Source organism: Geotrypetes seraphini, chromosome 6, assembly GCF_902459505.1.
Source record: "Geotrypetes seraphini chromosome 6, aGeoSer1.1, whole genome shotgun sequence".
Lineage (NCBI taxonomy): Eukaryota > Metazoa > Chordata > Amphibia > Gymnophiona > Dermophiidae > Geotrypetes > Geotrypetes seraphini.
The window spans coordinates 182,902,561-182,921,132 of NC_047089.1; the positions used below are offsets into that span (position 1 = coordinate 182,902,561).

At 46.2% G+C, this 18,572-nt stretch overlaps 1 protein-coding gene across 1 annotated transcript in view; it reads left to right on the plus strand.

Annotated features, from left to right (window-relative positions):
* The window catches only part of GNS (glucosamine (N-acetyl)-6-sulfatase), a 72,956-nt gene that overhangs the window by 6,471 nt on the left and 47,913 nt on the right, over positions 1–18,572 (plus strand). The window contains exons 2-3 of the mRNA XM_033948032.1: positions 899–958; positions 17,875–18,078. Coding sequence (XP_033803923.1) covers positions 899–958; positions 17,875–18,078 — 264 coding nt within the window. The remainder of the gene's footprint in view (positions 1–898; positions 959–17,874; positions 18,079–18,572) is intronic.

Consider the following 18,572-nt stretch of genomic DNA (forward strand, 5'->3'; position numbering starts at 1 on the left):
CGTCCTGTAAATGGAAGTCTATTTCAAAGTCACGCCCACACCTATCCCGTTAGGCGCAGCTTTTTCCGATGGGCATCTGTGAAATTGTCCAGCCTTTAGGCGTCTTACTTCCAATTATTGCTTGTTAATGTCATGAATTGGGCTTATTATCCTCTTTATTTGGATGCCTAAAGTTAGACGTCCTTTATAGAATCTGCCCCAAGGTCTAGCTAGCCCAGTATCCCAGTTCCAACGTGGCCAATCTAGGCTACAAGTAGTTATGATCCCTAACAATCAAGTTTTTTTTATAGTATTTCTTCCTAACCTTCTTTTTTTTTTTTTTTTTCATTTCTGGCCTTGGAGAGGAGAGGGAGATCCTCCTTTGCTAGGTCTTCGCATTTCTGATATTAGCTGAAAAGGCTGTTCACAACATTTACTGTAAAGCTTTTATTGCAAAACAGGGTTTCTTGGATCTGTCCTGAGGATTCTACAGCCAGCTGCATTTTCAGGATGTCCACAATGAACACACACAAGAGATAGATACTATAAGGGATCTTCAGTGTTTTTAAATTTCATCCCATGCATATTTATTGTGGATATCCTGATAATGCGATCGGCTGTGGGATCACAGGAGTAAATCATATTAGAAAGAAGTTTGGTTTATTCCCTCACTGCCTTTCACCTTTTTTTTGTAAAGTCGTCGTAACTACAAAACTGTAAATGTAGTGGGACAAACCAGAAGTGGTTCAGCCTGTCACTAATGGTATGAAACCACTTAGGGCCCTTACTCCGTATCATGTTTCTGTGCCCAAGTGGCCCTTGGGGACTTTGGAAAATGAGGTCTAGTTAAGAACACTTGGGTGCATGGGAGATACAGCTGGGTTTAAAGTGACGGTGTACACCTAATTTCTCTTTTCAGACCCCTATGGTGAGGACCAAAACTCTGATTGGCCAGGAGGGAGTTACATTCACCAATGCAGTGAGTACCACAGACCTATGGTTATTCTCAAATTTCTGCCTTTCCCTCACTGTAAAAAAAACCTTGCCTATTTCCTTATATACCAAAACATAAAGCAGGTTGTATGTGTTTTATGAATTAGTTTCATTTATTTCATTTTGAAATAGTGCATATTCTAAATATTTGCGTTAACTCATGCCATGTCATTGGTGGTACAAAGAGGAGGGTAGGGAATTTCTGTGCTCCACTAACTGTGACGGAGAAGGTGGGGATTCTGCCACAAAGGCAAGGAGAAAATCTTGATCCAGTCCAGGGCTTACCTCCTTGCTTGAAAGGGAGTTATAGTGCTTGATTCCCAAAGAAAAGTAGAAACTACCTGTTCCTTTTTTTAATGGGGCAAAATAGGACCAGATTAGTGTCTGTGTGATGCAGTCTCTGACTTGTTAGGAGTTGACCCTTTGATTTTTCCTGGGTTTATCTCTTGAATCTGGATGGTTTTCTGTTCTTGTAGTCTTGGGCTACCTGCTTCATGTTTTAGCCTCACTTCAGTAATCTGGAAATACCAAGGGACAGGCTGGAGATGGCAGGTTTTTGATATAAAGTACTGCTGGTTAGAATTCTCGAAAGACTTAATCTGATATCATCCCTCCTGCATATAACCAGTCAAAGGGATTTCTGTTTCTGGCTTTCTTTGCCCTGAAGAACAAGTGGTCACTACCTTGGAAAAGCACATTAGAATAATTGAAAAGAAGGGGGGGGGGTTTAAAATGTACATAAAACACTTAATTTTTACTAAATTGCTTAATAGGTAAGCAGTATGTATTCTGAATCCATCTAGCAAAATTTCAATGGGAAACTGCAGGTTGTTGATTATAGAAGCAACTTTCCAATTAGTTGCATTTTGCATTGACCAGTGAAGGGAGTGCTGTCTGACACAGGGATAAATTTGTCCCCTGTCCCCACGTGTTATGTCCCTGCACCATTCCTGCAAGCTCTGTTTTAACCACACAAGCCTCAAACACTTATGATTTTAACATGTTCAAGGCTTGTGCAGATGAGGACAGAGCTTGCAGGAATGGGACAGGGACAGAACTCGTGGGGATGGGACATGGTGTTCCCAAGGGGGGACAAGTTTGTTCCCATGTCATTCTCTAAGTAAGTTAGCCTAATAAAGTAACTCAAGCAAAGACACTACGATCCAGATTCTCTAAATGGCGCCGTTTTTTAGGCGCTAGTGGGGCTTGGTGAAAAACACTATTTAAATGCCAGTTTTCACTGATTTTCAAGGCACCTACTAGTACCTAAAAATCGTCAGTCTTGCCTTCATAGGTGTTTTACAGTGCCTAATTCCACTGTAGGCGTGGCCAATGCAAGAAGTGGTGTTAGGCAGTGTAAAGCCCTACAGAGGCGTGATTCACATCAAAGGTGAGTGCCGGAAATGTAGGCCTGGAAAACCCTCGCCTACATTTCTCATGCCTACCTTTGCCAGAGGTGCAATTCTCTAACCGGTGCAGCCTTGTAATTGACCATTCAATTGACGGCCATCGACAGCAATACCGGTTAGAGCAGGGGTGTCAAAGTCCCTCCTCGAGGGCCGCAATCCAGTCAGGTTTTCAGGATTTCCCCAATGAATATGCATGACATTTATTTGCATGCACTGCTTTCATTGTATGCTAATAGATCTCATGCATATTCATTGGGGAAACCCTGAAAACCTGACTGGATTGCGGCCCTCGAGGAGGGACTTTGACATCCCTGGGTTAGAGAATCAGGGCCTATGTCTTTGTTATCAACAACCAGGCATTACCCAGCAACTGAAAGAAATACTGCTCACATTTTATTGTTAGCAACAATTCAACTATGAATTCTATAATTATCCTGCCCTTCATCCTCCATCCCTTGCCCTTTAAAAAAAGAAATTCCATGTTTGCTCTCATTTCATTGAAGATATAGTAAGTGTACCAATAACACCCCTTGTCATACCAACTGGGCCATTATCATCCCTAGACTGTTTAGGCCTGCAAAATTATATTCTTTGCAACCAATACTTGGCCTAAATAACTTCCATCTTCAGCTTGCTTTGCCCAAGCATTGTCATTCTGGTCAGAATTAGGGGAGGGGAGAAAATGATCAATATATTATGCAGGACCCTGTCAATATTTAGTTGGGTCCCACATAAATTCTTACGACCTGGACATGGGTCTAACTGTTGCTGCCAACTGTCAATCAGTGTGTTAAAAGAAAATTGCTTCCCATCACCAGTTGAATATTGACTGAAATGTCATCTGCAAAATGGGTGTAATTCTGTATTCCTACCTGCGCTTCTTATGTCTGGGCTTATCCTAAATCTTTTCATATTATATGTATATACCTGCATATAATATGCAAACTGCTTTGGCTGTACCCACTGAAAGGTGGTATACCAAATCCATGATGCTTTTCAGCCAGTGATTCCCCCGATAGCAAAAACAGTGGGAATAAGGGAGACCCTGTTGGGGGACCCATACCTATTCCAAAGAACTGAGTATATCCCATTAATATGTAAACATATATTCTTCTTTTTATACTGTACCATGCCTATATCCAGTTCCAAAACCCTGCTCTAACCCCCATCTTTCCTCTCCTGCACTTAATCACTTTCTCTGTGTTGGTGGATAAGAGCAACAGTGTTTCTGTTTCTATGCTTCTTATCTGAAGATATTATGTTTAATGTGGGATGCTAACGGCAGTAGAGAATGACACGGGGACAAATTTTTCCGTCCCATCCCCACGAGTTCTTTTCCTGTCCCTGCTTCATTCCTGCATGCTCTGTGCTCATCTGCAGAAACATCTAACTCTTTAAAATTATAAGTGTTCGAAGCTTGTGCAATTAAGGCAGAGTTTACATGAATGGAGCAGGGACAGCATCAAAATTCATAGGGACGGGTGAGGGAAATTGAGTTCCTGCGGGGACAGATTTGTCCCCGTGTCATTCTCTAATTGCTCTAATTGGCAGCCTGTCAACCCAGGGATAAATCCTGAGGGATACTTCAGCTGAGTGCCAATACTTAGCTACAGTATTTGGCTTCTGGTGGGTTGGCTATAAAATTAACTAATGTCCAGATTTAGCAGGTATATCGGCTGATATGAACCACACAGAGAGGGATATTTACCCATCTTGGAGTTCACTGTGACTTCCTGCCCAGCTCATGTCTGGACAAATGTGGTATCCTCTTGAGCCACCACATCCACTCTAGAGAACTACGTAAAGGTGTGGAAAGTAGATCATGTTTTTAGAAGGTTTAGGCCAGGGGTGTCCAACCTTTTGGCTTCCCTGGGCCGCATTGGCCCAAAACATTTTTTCTGGGGCCGCCCAAACTCTCAAATGGTGCAGCAAGACAGAGGAGGGAGAGGGCAAGATAGTAAACACCCGGGGGCAGCAGAGGAAAAGACTGCATCGCCCTCGACTGGGGCCGCACAAAATACTTCATGGGACCACATGCGGCCCTTGAGCCGCAGGTTGGACACCCCTGGTTTAGACCAAGTAGCTGCTCTGCAGATTTCATCGGGTGAAACAGCCAGAGACTCCACCCATGAAGCAGCCACACTTCTAGTCGAATGTGATGCGATTGGGCACAAAAGTAGGAAGAAGAAATTGCCATATGAATTAATCTGTCAATCAAAGCCTTGGAAACTGGCTTGCCTCATCTTGATTGATGAGCTTTTCTCGCTCCTGCCCGGCACTGAGCCACTCGCTGAATTACTTCCCTGAGATCCTGCCAGGGCATATGAATATTAACAACCACACCCCTCCCCCCAAAAAAAAAAAAAAAAATCTTATATTCGAGTCAATCTTTTTCTTCTGTTTTTTGGGGGAAAAGGGTACCTTGTCTTATACGTGAATCGACTTATATTAGGAGATCTCTAAAAGATCTCCTAATATCCTCTCCCTATCATGGATCAAATTACCCTGTTCCCTGTTTTTCACAAGGTTTATTTATATATCCTCCCTTTGCTTTTTCAGCTTACAGGCCAGCAAATTTTTTTTAATCATCTTATTCCCCTGCTTCAAAAGCACTTGTTTTGGCCTTAATGTTTGGCCTGTGTCTCTTCTGCATACTGTGCCTGCAGCCTATTCTTTTTAACCCATCCAGTCTAAGCTGTCACCAATGAAGCACCACCTCATTTAACACAAGCCTCTAAATTGCTGATCTTTCTGCAAAGTTTCTATTCACGTTACCCTGTCCCTTTTCCTTTGCCCCCCCCCCCCCCACATGATTAAATGGTCACTTTCAACCCATTCCATATAGCCCAGAAAGTCTCACCTGGATTAAGATAAAAGTATACTATCCTTCAGTTACTGAGCAATATTTTAACTTATTTGCCAGTATTTCACCCCTTCCCTCTGCCTTTCTGTCCTGCCTTCTGGAGCATGATCAAGCCATGTAATACTACTCAGCTGCACCTTGGCTATTCTGGGAAAGGAATCCTTACCAATTAGAGTATTTCATGCTTAGACTCCATTTTATTTGGGCCCAAATAAAATGTATAAGTCCTAAAACTTGAGTTTAGCTCCCTCAAGACATCCATCCCCAAACTGGCCATGAACTTCTAAGCCTAGCTCTCCCCATTTCTCCTACACCTGACTCCTGAGATAAGCAACCCTGAGGAAACTAATAAAGTCCCCTCCTATAATATACATTTTTATTCCTCATCTACTCAGTCCATTCCTCCAATTCTTCAAAACTGCTTCTATGGGCTATTTGAAGCATAGATATTCACTAAAATGACTATGACTTTCTCTAAGATCACCTGCACCATGATGCATCTGCCTCCCAGATCTTGCATGCCTTACTAAATCTGTTTGTAAGGTCCAAACAATTCCACTCCTTTCTTCCCCTCCTGAAGATGTGAAGTGACGTATATGATGGGAAACTTCTGTTACAGAGCAGGTGCTCATATTTCCTTAGGTGTGTCCTAGAGAAATGTAAAATCTGCTCCAAGATGCTTCAGCTCTTTCCAAAGCGTTTGGCGCTTCATTGGTAAAATAAGACGCTTCACATTTTTTTAGGGTTTTATCATCTTCATTGATATTGTACTGATGTCACCATTCAGTCACCCCTGTCCACATATTTCCTATTATCTCTACTACCTACCTCCTCACCTGTCCTTTGACCTCAAACCTCACTTCCTTGGCATCCTGTTTTCTAGAACTTCCAATCCAATGTGCCCCGAGCCCCGCCTAGTTGTCTTCCTTCCCACTCCCCCATCACCGCACATAAACTCTGAAAGCAGCCAGATGGTAGGATTAAGCCCCTACTTTCCCATCCAGTTCCCCATAGGCTTTACAAGATTTTAAGATATCTCAATAACAGTGTTCTCTCTATGGCCTATTCCCATGTATATGTCCCCCACACCTCAGTTCTTCATAGCTGGTGCTCAAGAGATTAAGCTCATGGTTGTTGCAGAGTCCTAGCTGTCAGCATAGCCACTATGCTCTCGTTACCTGCTACCACTCGGATATCTTGGTCCTTAGGAGTGGAGAGGTCATCTGTTTCCATCACCAGCACACCTGCTGACTTTGTTGCCTTAAGTGTCTCCTCCCAGCTCGGTACTCAATATGATGCCCTTTAACAGTGAAATGCAATCCAAACAGATAAGAAATAAAAACCCTGCTATTCAAGAAATCCTTAAAGACAAACTAACACAGCAAGAATCATCTCAATCCCCAATAGCAACCTGCTCTACTCCATAATACCATGGGAAATGTCCAGAAAACTCCTTATGTAATCCGCCTTGAGCCGCAAGGTAATGACGGAATAGAAATCACGTAATGTAATGTAATGTAATTTTTGTTTTGTTTTTTTTGTTTTAGTTCTGTGATTTAAAATTATTTGTTTGTTTGGTTTTTGTTTCTTGTTTCATTGTGATTGTTGGGTGGGGGGGGGTTTGTTTGTTTGTTTGTTTTGTTTCTGTGATTTATATTCAAATAGTTTTTATTGGTTTTAACAAAATATACATGGCAAAATTAGCCATATACAAACCAGAACCACCAATCAACAAGAACAGGGGTGCCCAATACGTCGATCGCGATCAACCAGTCGATCGGGAAGGCAACGCGAGTCGATCGCAGAGCCCATCCCGGGTTCCGTGATAGACTCGTGTTGCCGTCCCGTTCGACCGGCCAATCAGCCTTCCTCTCCCCGAGGTTCCCCACCGGTCATCACTTCATGCACACCCATTCTCACTGCGCCCTTCCTTGCCCGACTGCCAGAACCCGTCTTCCCTCTTTCGCTTTCTCCCGTAGACAATCTTTGTTAGACTGAGGGATGATGTCACTTCCTTCGGGAGAAGGCGGGAGGGAGGTCTAGGGAAGTCACGACACTGGAGAGCTGAGCGCCGGCTGCCCCTGGCGGATTCGACAGAGCTGCCAGACTAGAGAAAGGCAGTCGGGAGCAGGAGGTGCTCTGCCCAAAAATGCAAGAACTGCTGCTGCTGCTCTGACATCTTGAGCCTGAAAATGGGAAGTTGAGGGGGGGGCTACGCATTTTTGTAAGTGCCATGCTGAAAGGAGACTGGAACGGCTCTCATGGAAGGATTTATAGACTGGCTTTTTCTTTTCCTTGGCCCTGGGCATCCGGAGATTTGGGCCTGCAGAAGCCTCGCGCTGACCAGCATTCCTCTCCCCGACGTCAATTCTGACATCGGAGAGGAATTTCTGGGCCAGCCAATCGCTGCCTGGCTGACCTGGAGCATCCTCTCTGACATCAGAATTGAAGGGGAGCGGAACCCTGGTCAGCGCAAGGCTTCTGCAGGGAAAGCTTGGGGTGGTGGTGGCTTGGAGGCCTGTTCCCCGGTAGCGGCGGCAAACCTAGTGGCTTGGGGGAGGGCAGGGAGAAAGAAACAAAGGGGGCAGGCAGGGAGACAGAAAGAAGGGGGGGGCAGGGAGACAAAGAAAGAAGGGAAACAGAAAAAAAGTGGGAACAGGGAGACAGAAAGTGGGCATGTAGAGAAAGAGAAAGAAAGAACAGGAGGCAGGGAGAAAGAAAGAAAAAGTTGGGGGGAGAATGAGGTCTGGAGGAGAGAAAGCATATAGGAGGCTGGAAGAAGGGAAGAAATATTGGATGCAGGAGTGGGCTGAAGTCAGAAGATGTCAGAAGAAGAAGTACAGCCAGAGACTCATGAAATCACCAGACAACAAAAGTAGTAAAAATGATTTTATTTTCAGTTTAGTGATCAAAATGTGTCCATTTTGAGAATTTATATCTGCTGTCTATATTTTGCACTATGGCTCTCTTTTACTAACCGCAATAGCGTTTTTTAGCGCAGGGAGCCTATGAGCGTTGAGAGCAACGTGGGGCATTCAGCGCAGCTCCCTGCGCTAAAAACTGCTATGTGGTTTAGTAAAAAGGGAGGGGTGTATTTGTCTATTTTTGTATGGCTGTTATTGAGGTGACATTGCATAGAGTCATTTGCCTTGACCTCTTTGAAAAAAACCCGGAATATGAATGTTAATTAACATTTTCCATAGCAAAGCAGCAGATGAATCCAGAGACTAGTGGGTATAGCTCACATCGACCAGCAGGTGGAGATAGAGAACTGATTAACAGTTGGCCTTAAAGCCTGGTGCTCCTTCTGTTGCTTCAGTTTTGCTCTATCTCCCAGCAGGGTTGGAGCTACCCTTCTAGCTCCTAGTCTCTGGCTGCTGCCGGATAGATTGGATTGGTGGTCCGTTGGAATTCCTCTGTTGAGACTAGTTCTCTTCAGTAGGTTGGGGGTGCCTGGCTGATTGGTGCCGGCTTTAGGAGGTACACCTGGGCCCTCCCAGGTCCCTGCTCCACCCTCCCCTCCGTTGGATAGAGGGGTTCCTTTCCAGGTTGCAGGACTATTGGCTGGCTTCTCCATTCCAGTAAAAAAAAAAAAAAAAAAAAGGAGCCTTCCTGCGTGTACTGAGCCGGGCAGGGGTTAAACTCGGCTTCCAGTACATTTACCAACAATTCCCTGGCTTCGGGGGTGAGCGGCTTCCCGTTTGGGTGAGTGATTTTTTTTGTTTGCTTGCTTGTTGGTACTGGTCCTCGGAGCGTTTCCGGGTGCCGGGCGGCTTCGGGGGCGGAGTCGGCGTTCGGCGGCGTTCGCCGCGTGTGTATAAAAAAAAAAAAAAAAAAAAAAAGCGGAGCTTTAGTAAAGCCGAGGGGGGATGGCTGCCGAGGCTGGTAAGCAGTGTTCGCGCTGTGGGGAGCGTCGAACACTGTCGGGTCTGTGCTCTGCCGGGTGCAGGGAAGCGCCGGCAGATGATCCGTTTTTGGCGGCTTGTGAGGCGGCCATTTCCCGGGTGCGGGAGTCTCGCTCAAGGTCCCCGCCGCTCGAAGTCGATGCAGGGGGACTGCAGGACTCGGCCACGGAAGACAAGTGTGAGGCGGCGGGGGGTGAGCTGAGAGCGCTGGAGGCCGGCGTGGGCCCGCCCCTCGGCTCGGAGCAGGGTGGGGGAGTGCCCCTTAACTGGGGATCTTTGTCGCCCGAGTTTGTACAGTTGCTCCATCATGTGTTTCAGTTGAAGTCCTCCCAGCCTACTCAGCTGGTGCTGGGGGCCGGGAGGTCCCTTGCGGTACCCTCTACCTCGGCGGGGGGGGAGGGGACAGATACCAGGCCCACTGCGGGGGCAGCTGGGTCCCCGGGGCGGTCGCAGGGGGCTAAAAAGCGCAGGCTGGTGTCTGCGGAGGCGGTAGATATTTTGCCCAGGTCGCCTTTCTCTTTACCTGAGTCATTGGAGGAGGGTGAACTATTGGATTGGGACGAGGAGAGTATCCCGGGTAGGGAGGGGGATGACCCTTCCGCTCTCCGGTTGTTCCATGGAGAGGAGCTTTCTTCCTTTATTTCAAAGGCTTTACAAAGTTTGAATATTTCTCAGGAAGATGCTAAAGTGTCCGGTAACCCGCTGATGGCAGGTACACGTAGGCCGCCTAAGTCCTTTCCGGTCCATGAGGCCATGCAGGAGCTGATCTTGGCGCAATGGGAGGCGCCGGAGGCCAGTTTGCGGGTGGCAAAGGCCATGAGGCGCTTGTATCCGATTGACCCGGCCGAACTGGACAAGTTTCGGTTACCTAGGGTGGACGCTTTGGTGGCGGCGGTGACCAAGAGGACTACCTTGCCGGTTGAAGGGGGCGTGACACTAAAGGATGCGCAGGATAGAAAGATGGAAGCATCCCTAAAGATGTCCTTTGAGGTGGCGGCGGTTACTTTACAGGCCGCAATATGCAGTTCTTACGCAGCGCGGGCATGTCTGCAATGGTCACAAGGGATGACCGATAATTTGCTGGAGTCTGGGGGTTCTGTCCCTGCGGAACTGGCAGATTTGGAGGCCGGCTTGGCTTATTTAGCGGACTCCTTGTATGATATGGTTCGGGCGTCTGCGAAACAAATGTCTCTGTCTGTGGTTTCACGCAGGTCCTTGTGGCTCCGTCATTGGGCGGCTGATGCCGCGTCCAAGCTCCGGCTGGTGAGACTCCCTTTTAAAGGGGGTTTATTGTTTGGAGAGGAGTTAGATAAACTGGTAAAGGATTTTGGGGATACCAAAACGCAGCGTTTACCGGAGGACAGGGCTAGGCCCCCGGTACGGGCCTCATCGTCTAGACCACGTTTCCGGGATGTGAGGCGTGCCAGGGCTGGTAAACCTTTTTCCAGGGCTGCAGCTGGCCCGTTCTCTGCTTCGAGACCTCGGTTTCAGCAGAGAAGTTCCTTTCGCACGACGAAACCCTCTCCAGGGCAGGCAGCCCGTACCCCAGCCAGTCGCACTCCGCAATGACGGGGGCTGGGCTCCCTCCGCCCTGCCCTTAGGGGGTCGGCTTTCGGCATTCCGGGCGTAGTGGGCCACAGTCACGTCCGATCAGTGGGTGTTAGACATTGTTCGCGACGGGTACAAATTAGAATTCGCCGCTCCGGTCGTAGATTCTTTCGTGGTGTCCCCGTGCAATGGAGCGGCCAAGGGAGCCGAGGTCCGCAGGACCCTTCAGGTGCTGCTCGATCTGGGGGCGGTGGTACCGGTGCCCCCGGAAGAGGTAGGCAGCGGTATTTATTCCCTGTACTTCATTGTTCCAAAGAAGGGGGGGTCCTTCAGACCAGTGCTGGATCTCAAAGGGGTCAACAGATTCCTCAGTGTGCGCCATTTCCGAATGGAAACGGTACGCTCGGTTATTGCGGCGGTAAGGCCGGGAGAGTTCCTCACGTCTCTCGATCTCAAGGAAGCGTACCTCCATATTCCGATATGGCCTCCGCATCAGCAGTATCTGCGGTTTGCGATTCTGGGCCAACATTATCAGTTTCGGGCAATGCCCTTTGGGCTGGCGACGGCTCCCCGCACGTTTTCCAAGGTCATGGTGGTGGTAGCCGCTTTTCTACGCAAGGAAGGGATTCGGGTACACCTTTACTTGGACGATTGGTTGATCCGCGCCTCATCCCGGCAGGAGAGTTTGTCGGTGACGCAGAGAGTAATCTCTCTCCTTCAGTCGTTGGGGTGGATTGTCAACTTTCCCAAAAGTGTTTTGTCCCCTTCGCAGTCGTTGGTGCATCTGGGGGTGCGGTTCGATACGACTCTGGGGAAGGTGTTTCTACCCCGAGAGCGGGGGGAGAAATTGCAGGCGCAGATTCGCCTCCTTCTCGGGTCGCCCAGACCTCGAGTTTGGGACTATGTGCAGGTGCTGGGCTCCATGGTGGCGACTCTGGAGGTGGTTCCCTGGGCCCGGAGCCACATGAGACCCTTACAGCAGTCTCTGCTCTCTCGCTGGTCTCCAGCTTCTCTGAACTACAATGTGCGTCTCCAGTGGAGTCCTCGAGCGGCTCAAAGCATGCGCTGGTGGCTCCAGGACGAGCATCTTTGGAGGGGCATGCCATTGGCCACACCGGATTGGGTGGTGGTTACAACGGATGCCAGCCTGCAGGGTTGGGGAGCCCAGTGCAGGCACACGTCGGTGCAGGGAAGATGGTCTTCCCAGGAGGCTCAATGGCCCATAAACTTACTAGAATTAAGAGCGATCCGGTTGGCGCTGCGGGCTTTCCAGACCCTAGTTCAAGACAGACCGACCAGGATCTTTTCGGACAGTGTCACGGCGGTCGCGTATGTCAACCGTCAGGGGGGTACCCGGAGTCCGCAGTTAGCCGAAGAGGCAAGACTTTTGTTTCAGTGGGCAGAGGGGCAGATCCCGCTTCTGTCGGCGGCCCACATTGCAGGGCACGAAAACGTGCAAGCGGACTTCCTCAGCAGAACTCTTCTCGATCCGGGAGAATGGGAGTTGTCGGCTCGTGCATTCAGCCTGCTAGTCCGTCGATGGGGGTGGCCAGAGATGGATCTCATGGCCTCTTCCCGCAATGCGAAGGTGCCTCGGTTCTTCAGCAGACGCAAGGAACTGGGATCGGAAGGGGTGGACGCATTAGCGCTCCCGTGGCCTCCGAATTCCCTTCTGTATGTATTCCCGCCTTGGCCCATGATAGGGCGGGTGTTGCAGCGCTTTGCTCGCTTTCGAGGCACAGTAATCCTGGTGGCTCCGGATTGGCCACGGCGGCCGTGGTACGCGGATCTGATGCTGCTGTCGGTAGGCGATCAGGTAGCGTTCCAGGTAACTCCGGACTTGCTAACTCAGGGTCCAATATTAATGGAAGATCCGGGCCGCTTTGGTCTTACGGCCTGGCTATTGAAAGGTCACGGCTGAAGAAGAAGGGCTATTCTGAACGGGTGATTTCCACCCTGCTTAAGGCTAAGAGGATTTCAACGTCAGCCTCCTATGCGAGGGTCTGGAGGATCTTTGAGGCATGGTGCGGCAGACACGGAATTGCGCCTTTCCAGGCTTCTCTGCCGGCTATTCTGGCGTTCCTGCAGGAGGGCGTAGAGAAAGGGTTGGCATATAACTCTTTAAAGGTGCAGGTATCGGCCATTGCCTGTTACAGGGGCCGGGTGGCTCGCTCGGCTCTCGCATCACTGCCGGACGTGGTGCGTTTCCTCAAGGGGGTTCAACATATCCGGCCGCCGGTTAGGCGAATTTGTCCAACTTGGAACCTTAAACTCGTCCTTGGGAAATTGCAGGGGGCACCTTTTGAGCCCCTGTCAGCGGCCACTTTGAAAGATGTCACGCTAAAAACAGTTTTTTTGGTGGCGATGGCTTCAGCAAGGCGAGTATCAGAGCTACAAGCGCTTTCTTGCAGGGAACCGTTTTTGCGTTTCTCGGAGGCTGGGGTGACGGTGCGTACGGTGCCGTCCTTCCTGCCGAAGGTTGTGTCGTCCTTTCATGTGAACCAGAGCTTGTTTCTGCCATCCTTCAGGAAGGAGGATTGGGGGAAGCGTTTTTTGTCGGTACGGCTCCTGGATGTCCGCCGTATGCTTCTCCATTATTTGGAGGTGACGAATGCTTTTCGTCGGTCGGACCATCTCTTTGTCGCGTTCGCGGGTAAAAACAAGGGGATGGCGGCGTCTAAAGCGTCCATTGCGCGTTGGGTCAAGGACGCTATTGCTTCGGCGTATGTATTGTCAGGGAAGAAGGTACCGGAGCACCTTCATGCTCATTCCACTCGGGCTTTGGCTACATCTTGGGCGGAGTCCGGGGGGATGTCATTAGAGGAGATTTGCCGGGCGGCCACTTGGTCGTCAGGTAATACTTTTTCAAAGCATTATCGTTTGGATGTAGCAGCCCGGTCAGAGGCGAGTTTTGGCGCGGCAGTGCTGGCAGAGGCGGCATTGGCGTCCCACCCAGTTTGAGTTTGCTTTGCTACATCCCACTAGTCTCTGGATTCATCTGCTGCTTTGCTATGGAAGGTAAAATTATGGTCATACCTGTTAATTTTCTTTCCTTTAGAAGCAGCAGATGAATCCAGAGCCCCTCCCCAAGTGCACGGGTTGTGTGTAGGGTGTTTAGGTCATTAGGTTAGCCGGGGCTATGGTTGGTAAGTGTATTATTTCATTGCTGAAAAAAAAAAAAAAAAAAAACAAAAACAAAGGGATAAGAAGAAGAGAAGGACACATTTTCTACTGGAATGGAGTTTTCTGGTTGCTCATTCTCCTATCGGGATGCTTGGGCAAAGTGCAAAACTGAAGCAACAGAAGGAGCACCAGGCTTTAAGGCCAACTGTTAATCAGTTCTCTATCTCCACCTGCTGGTCGATGTGAGCTATACCCACTAGTCTCTGGATTCATCTGCTGCTTCTAAAGGAAAGAAAATTAACAGGTATGACCATAATTTTACCTTCTCTGCCTTTCAGTGTGCTTTGTGGGGTTTTTAAAAATTATTTTATTGTTGGTAGATCATTTTGACTTGGTCATTTTAAAAGTAGCTCGCAAGCCCATAAAGTGTGGGCACCCCTGAACAAGAATAATACAGTCCCCTACAATCCCCCCCTCCCCCACTCAACCAGCCATCATATAATCCTGCAAAGAAAAGAATAGGAACCTGGCAACAAGGTTACATGTTCAGAATTCTGCTGCAGGCCTGAGGTGTGAGGTCAGTCCAAAAAGGCTCCCATAGGGGTGGTTCTGTGATTTAAATTATATGTTTTTTATTTTGGGAACTGCCTAGAATTGTAGAACTTAGAATTTTTTTTAAATAAAAATAAAGTAATATTAAGTTACAGGGCAAACTGCCCATCCAGTCTGTTCAGTTGGGATTCTATTACATTTGGATGGATGAGCATATAAACTCATATGCAGCCCAGTACCAGCTTTCTACCCTTTATTCTTAGTATTTTTTTCCTGAACTTTAAGACCTGTTTTGCTACTGTCTTCCATATCACTCCCAAATGAGATTATAATAGAAGTAAGACCACAAGAGAAACAATGGAGCTAAAAAACAAGTCCTCCTCCTCAAGAACCTAATTGTAGCCCATGTTAGGATTTATGGGACCAGGAGCAGGTGCTGATCGCAAATGCTTTTAAACTTTTTTGATACTAATAAATAACACAGTGATTTATACAGCCAAACCCTATGGCCAAGTTATTATCTGCTGTAAATTGGGTAGGATTTAGTAATGGAAAGAGGCAAAAATTTCAGATCCCTCCCCCCCCCCCAATAACATTAAGCATAACTAGCTGGTCAATAGCTGGCATAACTAGTTTAATATACTTCTTTTTTTTTTTTTTTTTTGCATTTAAAATTTTTATATTAAAGAATAAAGTTGGAAAGAGAGAAAAATATATAGGACAAATTTTTACTTAATATAATCCACATTCAAAAGGGAAGCTGAGAACAGAATTCCAAAGGAAGTTAGAATAAATTAAAAAAAAAAAAAAAAAAAGTGAAAAGAAATGCTGAAGTATACCCGGTTTTCTATAATGGACCAAAATTCTATGTTGCATGATTGGGGGGGGGGGAGGTCCTAAAGACAGCTTTGCTTTCCAGAAAAAAGTAACTGTCCTGGTTCATAGAACAAATATCTTATTTTGATAAGAAATAAAACATTTTATATGGAAAGCAGAGTTGCAAGGTAGCTCCCAAATTCAAAACTGACTAATGTAAGGCCAGAAATTTCTTCCATCTCTACATAGCATCCATTTAAAAACATCAGGAAACACTTCAACTCTTGTAACACCAAAACAAACCCCCGAAAGAAAAATCCCAGATCCATAAAATAGTCTAAGACTGGCTTCTTTATCCTGAACAAACACAAGTCACTAGGATACCTTAGACCAGTGATTCCCAACCCTGTCCTGGAGGAACACCAGGCCAATCGGGTTTTCAGGCTAGCCCTAATGAATATGCATGAGAGAGATTTGCATATGATGGAAGTGATAGGCATGCAAATTTGCTTCATGCATATTCATTAGGGCTAGCCTGAAAACCCAATTGGCCTGGTGTTCTCCAGGACAGGGTTGGGAACCACTGCCTTAGACATCCAATTCATCAGGTTCTTCTCCCATGGCTTCTTCACTCTTAGGTGGATTAATATAATACCGTTTCTGTACTGGTGGCATATTAGTCTCTGGATTTTTCAAAACTGAAGTTAAAAAAAAATTTGAAATAACTCCTTAGGAGACTTGTAATCTGTTAACTCACCCAGATGAAAGCAATTTAGGAAAGAGTTAACACTGTTAGAATGGACTCTATAGAAAAGTCAGTCTCTAATGTGAAAGTTTCATTGAACCAACAGACTGGAGATAAGTTTACTAATAAGGAAGATAGAAACCTTAATCTGATATTTCTTAATTTTCCAGTTTTTTCTAGGGTTACCATATGGCTCCAGAAAAAGGAGGACGGATTGAGACATCTAGGTTTTACTTCCATTGCTTTCACTGGAAATAAAATCCAGATGAAATATCCAGAGCCTAATACGCCACCAGTATATTTTAACAACATAACATTATGCAACTGGTGGTTCTTTTAAATGGTTTACCTCACTATTTTTGCCTGTAGTATATGAAATGATCACAAGATGGCACCAATGCCTGCAGATGATTGGATTTATAATCAACAGGCCAATTAACCTGTTTTGGGAAGTCCCTAGCCAATCAAGTTTTCAGGATACCCATAACGATTATTCATGAGAAACTTGAAACATTGACTCCACTGCATTCAAATCTCTCATGAATATTTATTATGGGTATCCTGAAAACCTGATTGACTAAGGACCTCCAAGGACAGTTTTATGGGAACAACTAGGCCAGTACATAGAAACATGATGGCAGATAAAGACCAAATGGCCCTTCCAGTTTGCCCACCTGCAGCATCCACAATCTCCTCTCCCTAAGAGATCCATTGTGCTTGTCCCACACTTTCTTGACCTCCAACACAGTCTTTGTTTCCACCACCTTTACCGGGAGACTATTTCATGCATCTACCACCCTTTCTATAAAAAGTATTTCCTTAGGCTCAGGAGTAGCAATCTTATCACCTCTTAACTTCATTCTATGCTCTCTCATTCTAGAGCTTCCTTTAAATGAAAGAGACTTGCAGAATGCACATTTATTCCATATTGGTATTTAAACTCAGACTTTTAGCTCCAGCACACTAAACAAAACATTTTTTGCAGCACATTATAATTGAAATTGTAAAATTGCAAAACCAACAAAAAATTAAATTTGAAAGTTAGCTTAAAGAACTTTAAAAAACTATGTATGCTTAATTGTAACAACGGTGAAACTAAAGTAGATAGAATAGAATTGTTAATCAATGCAATGGATGTGCTTGTTTTTGAGTGCAAATTAACTCAAGACATGGCTCAATAGTCAACAAGCAATCAAGCCTTGGTTGCTTTGTTGCTCATTAGGATAACTACTGCATAAAAATACAGCTAAAATTACTTGCCATTAGTTTTCAAGGACCAATCACATCAAAGAATGATGCTTGTTGTCTTGGTGTTGTATCAATAATCAATTACGCACACAGATGCTCATAACATTGACAAAATTTTGCTTAAGCAACATGCATGTCTTCTATTCTAGTGTTATACTTATGAAGGGAATTTTTTTTTAATAAAGTAAAATTCAGGAATTTTGTGGCACACAGTTTGAGAGAGACTGATAAAAAGAATTTTTTTTTTTAAATTTTTTTTTTTAACAGAAAGGGTGGTAGATGCCTGAAATAGTTTCCTGGTAGAGGTGGTGGAGACAAAGACTGTCTGTCTGAATTCAAGAAAGCATGTGACAGGCATGTGAGATCTCTTAGAGGAGGAGATAGTGGATGTTGCAGATGGGTAGACTGGAAGGGCCATTTGGCCTTTATCTGCCATTATGTTCTCTTCGTATGTTTCTATATCTCCCCTCTCCTGCCGTTCCTCCAAAGTATAGTGAAAGATTAGCACCATGGTAATATGATAGAATAACTCATTGTCTCCCGAGATCTCATTTTGAAATAAAATAAAGCTGCAATGTGAAAACGATTCTAATTCAACAAAATGAATTCATCCTGCTGTTTTCACATAAGCCTGACTTGAGCTTCAGTTTTAAGGATTGTACCATAAAATCATGTCTGCTTCTTACCCTGCAGTTTACATCCTCCCCGCTCTGCTGTCCCAGCCGCAGCAGTATCCTCAGTGGCCGCTATCCCCACAATCACCTGGTAATGAACAACTCCCTGAGTGGGAATTGCAGCAGCCTAGCCTGGCAGAAATATCAGGAGCCACAAGCATTCCCCGTCTACCTGCAGAAAAAAGGTTACCACACCTTTTATGCTGGCAAGTATCTCAACCAGGTAAGAGTTTGCAGACTTTAGTCCCACTAACAATAGGAATGTCATCTCAAGCAGCAGCTTTATTCTGCTCAACAAACTGCAGATATGTGGGGGAGGGAAAGCACCCTCTGTTGGACAGAGAGGGAGAGAGAATAGAGAGTACAAGAACACCCTCTGCTAGACAAAAGAAGAAAGTCCATTCTAGGAACAGTGATCAGTCCTTGCCCATTTATCTTGACCAGCGCCTGTGGCGGCATATCATATTTTTAGGGCAAAGGACTCCAGATAGATTTTATACCCCTCCACCTCCTTCCCCAGTGGATTGTACTGTTGTCAGCCCTAGCATTGCTAGCAATCAGCATTTTCGGTTAGCCTAACCAATGTCAGCAAAGGCCTATGGGAGATCATATCATTCATGTCTGACCTTAGGGAATGCCATTGGAGACAGCCTTAATTCAATCAGTGCTTAGAGGACCTGGCAGTAAAAGGTGCTAAAGACAGCTAAGAGGTGTTAA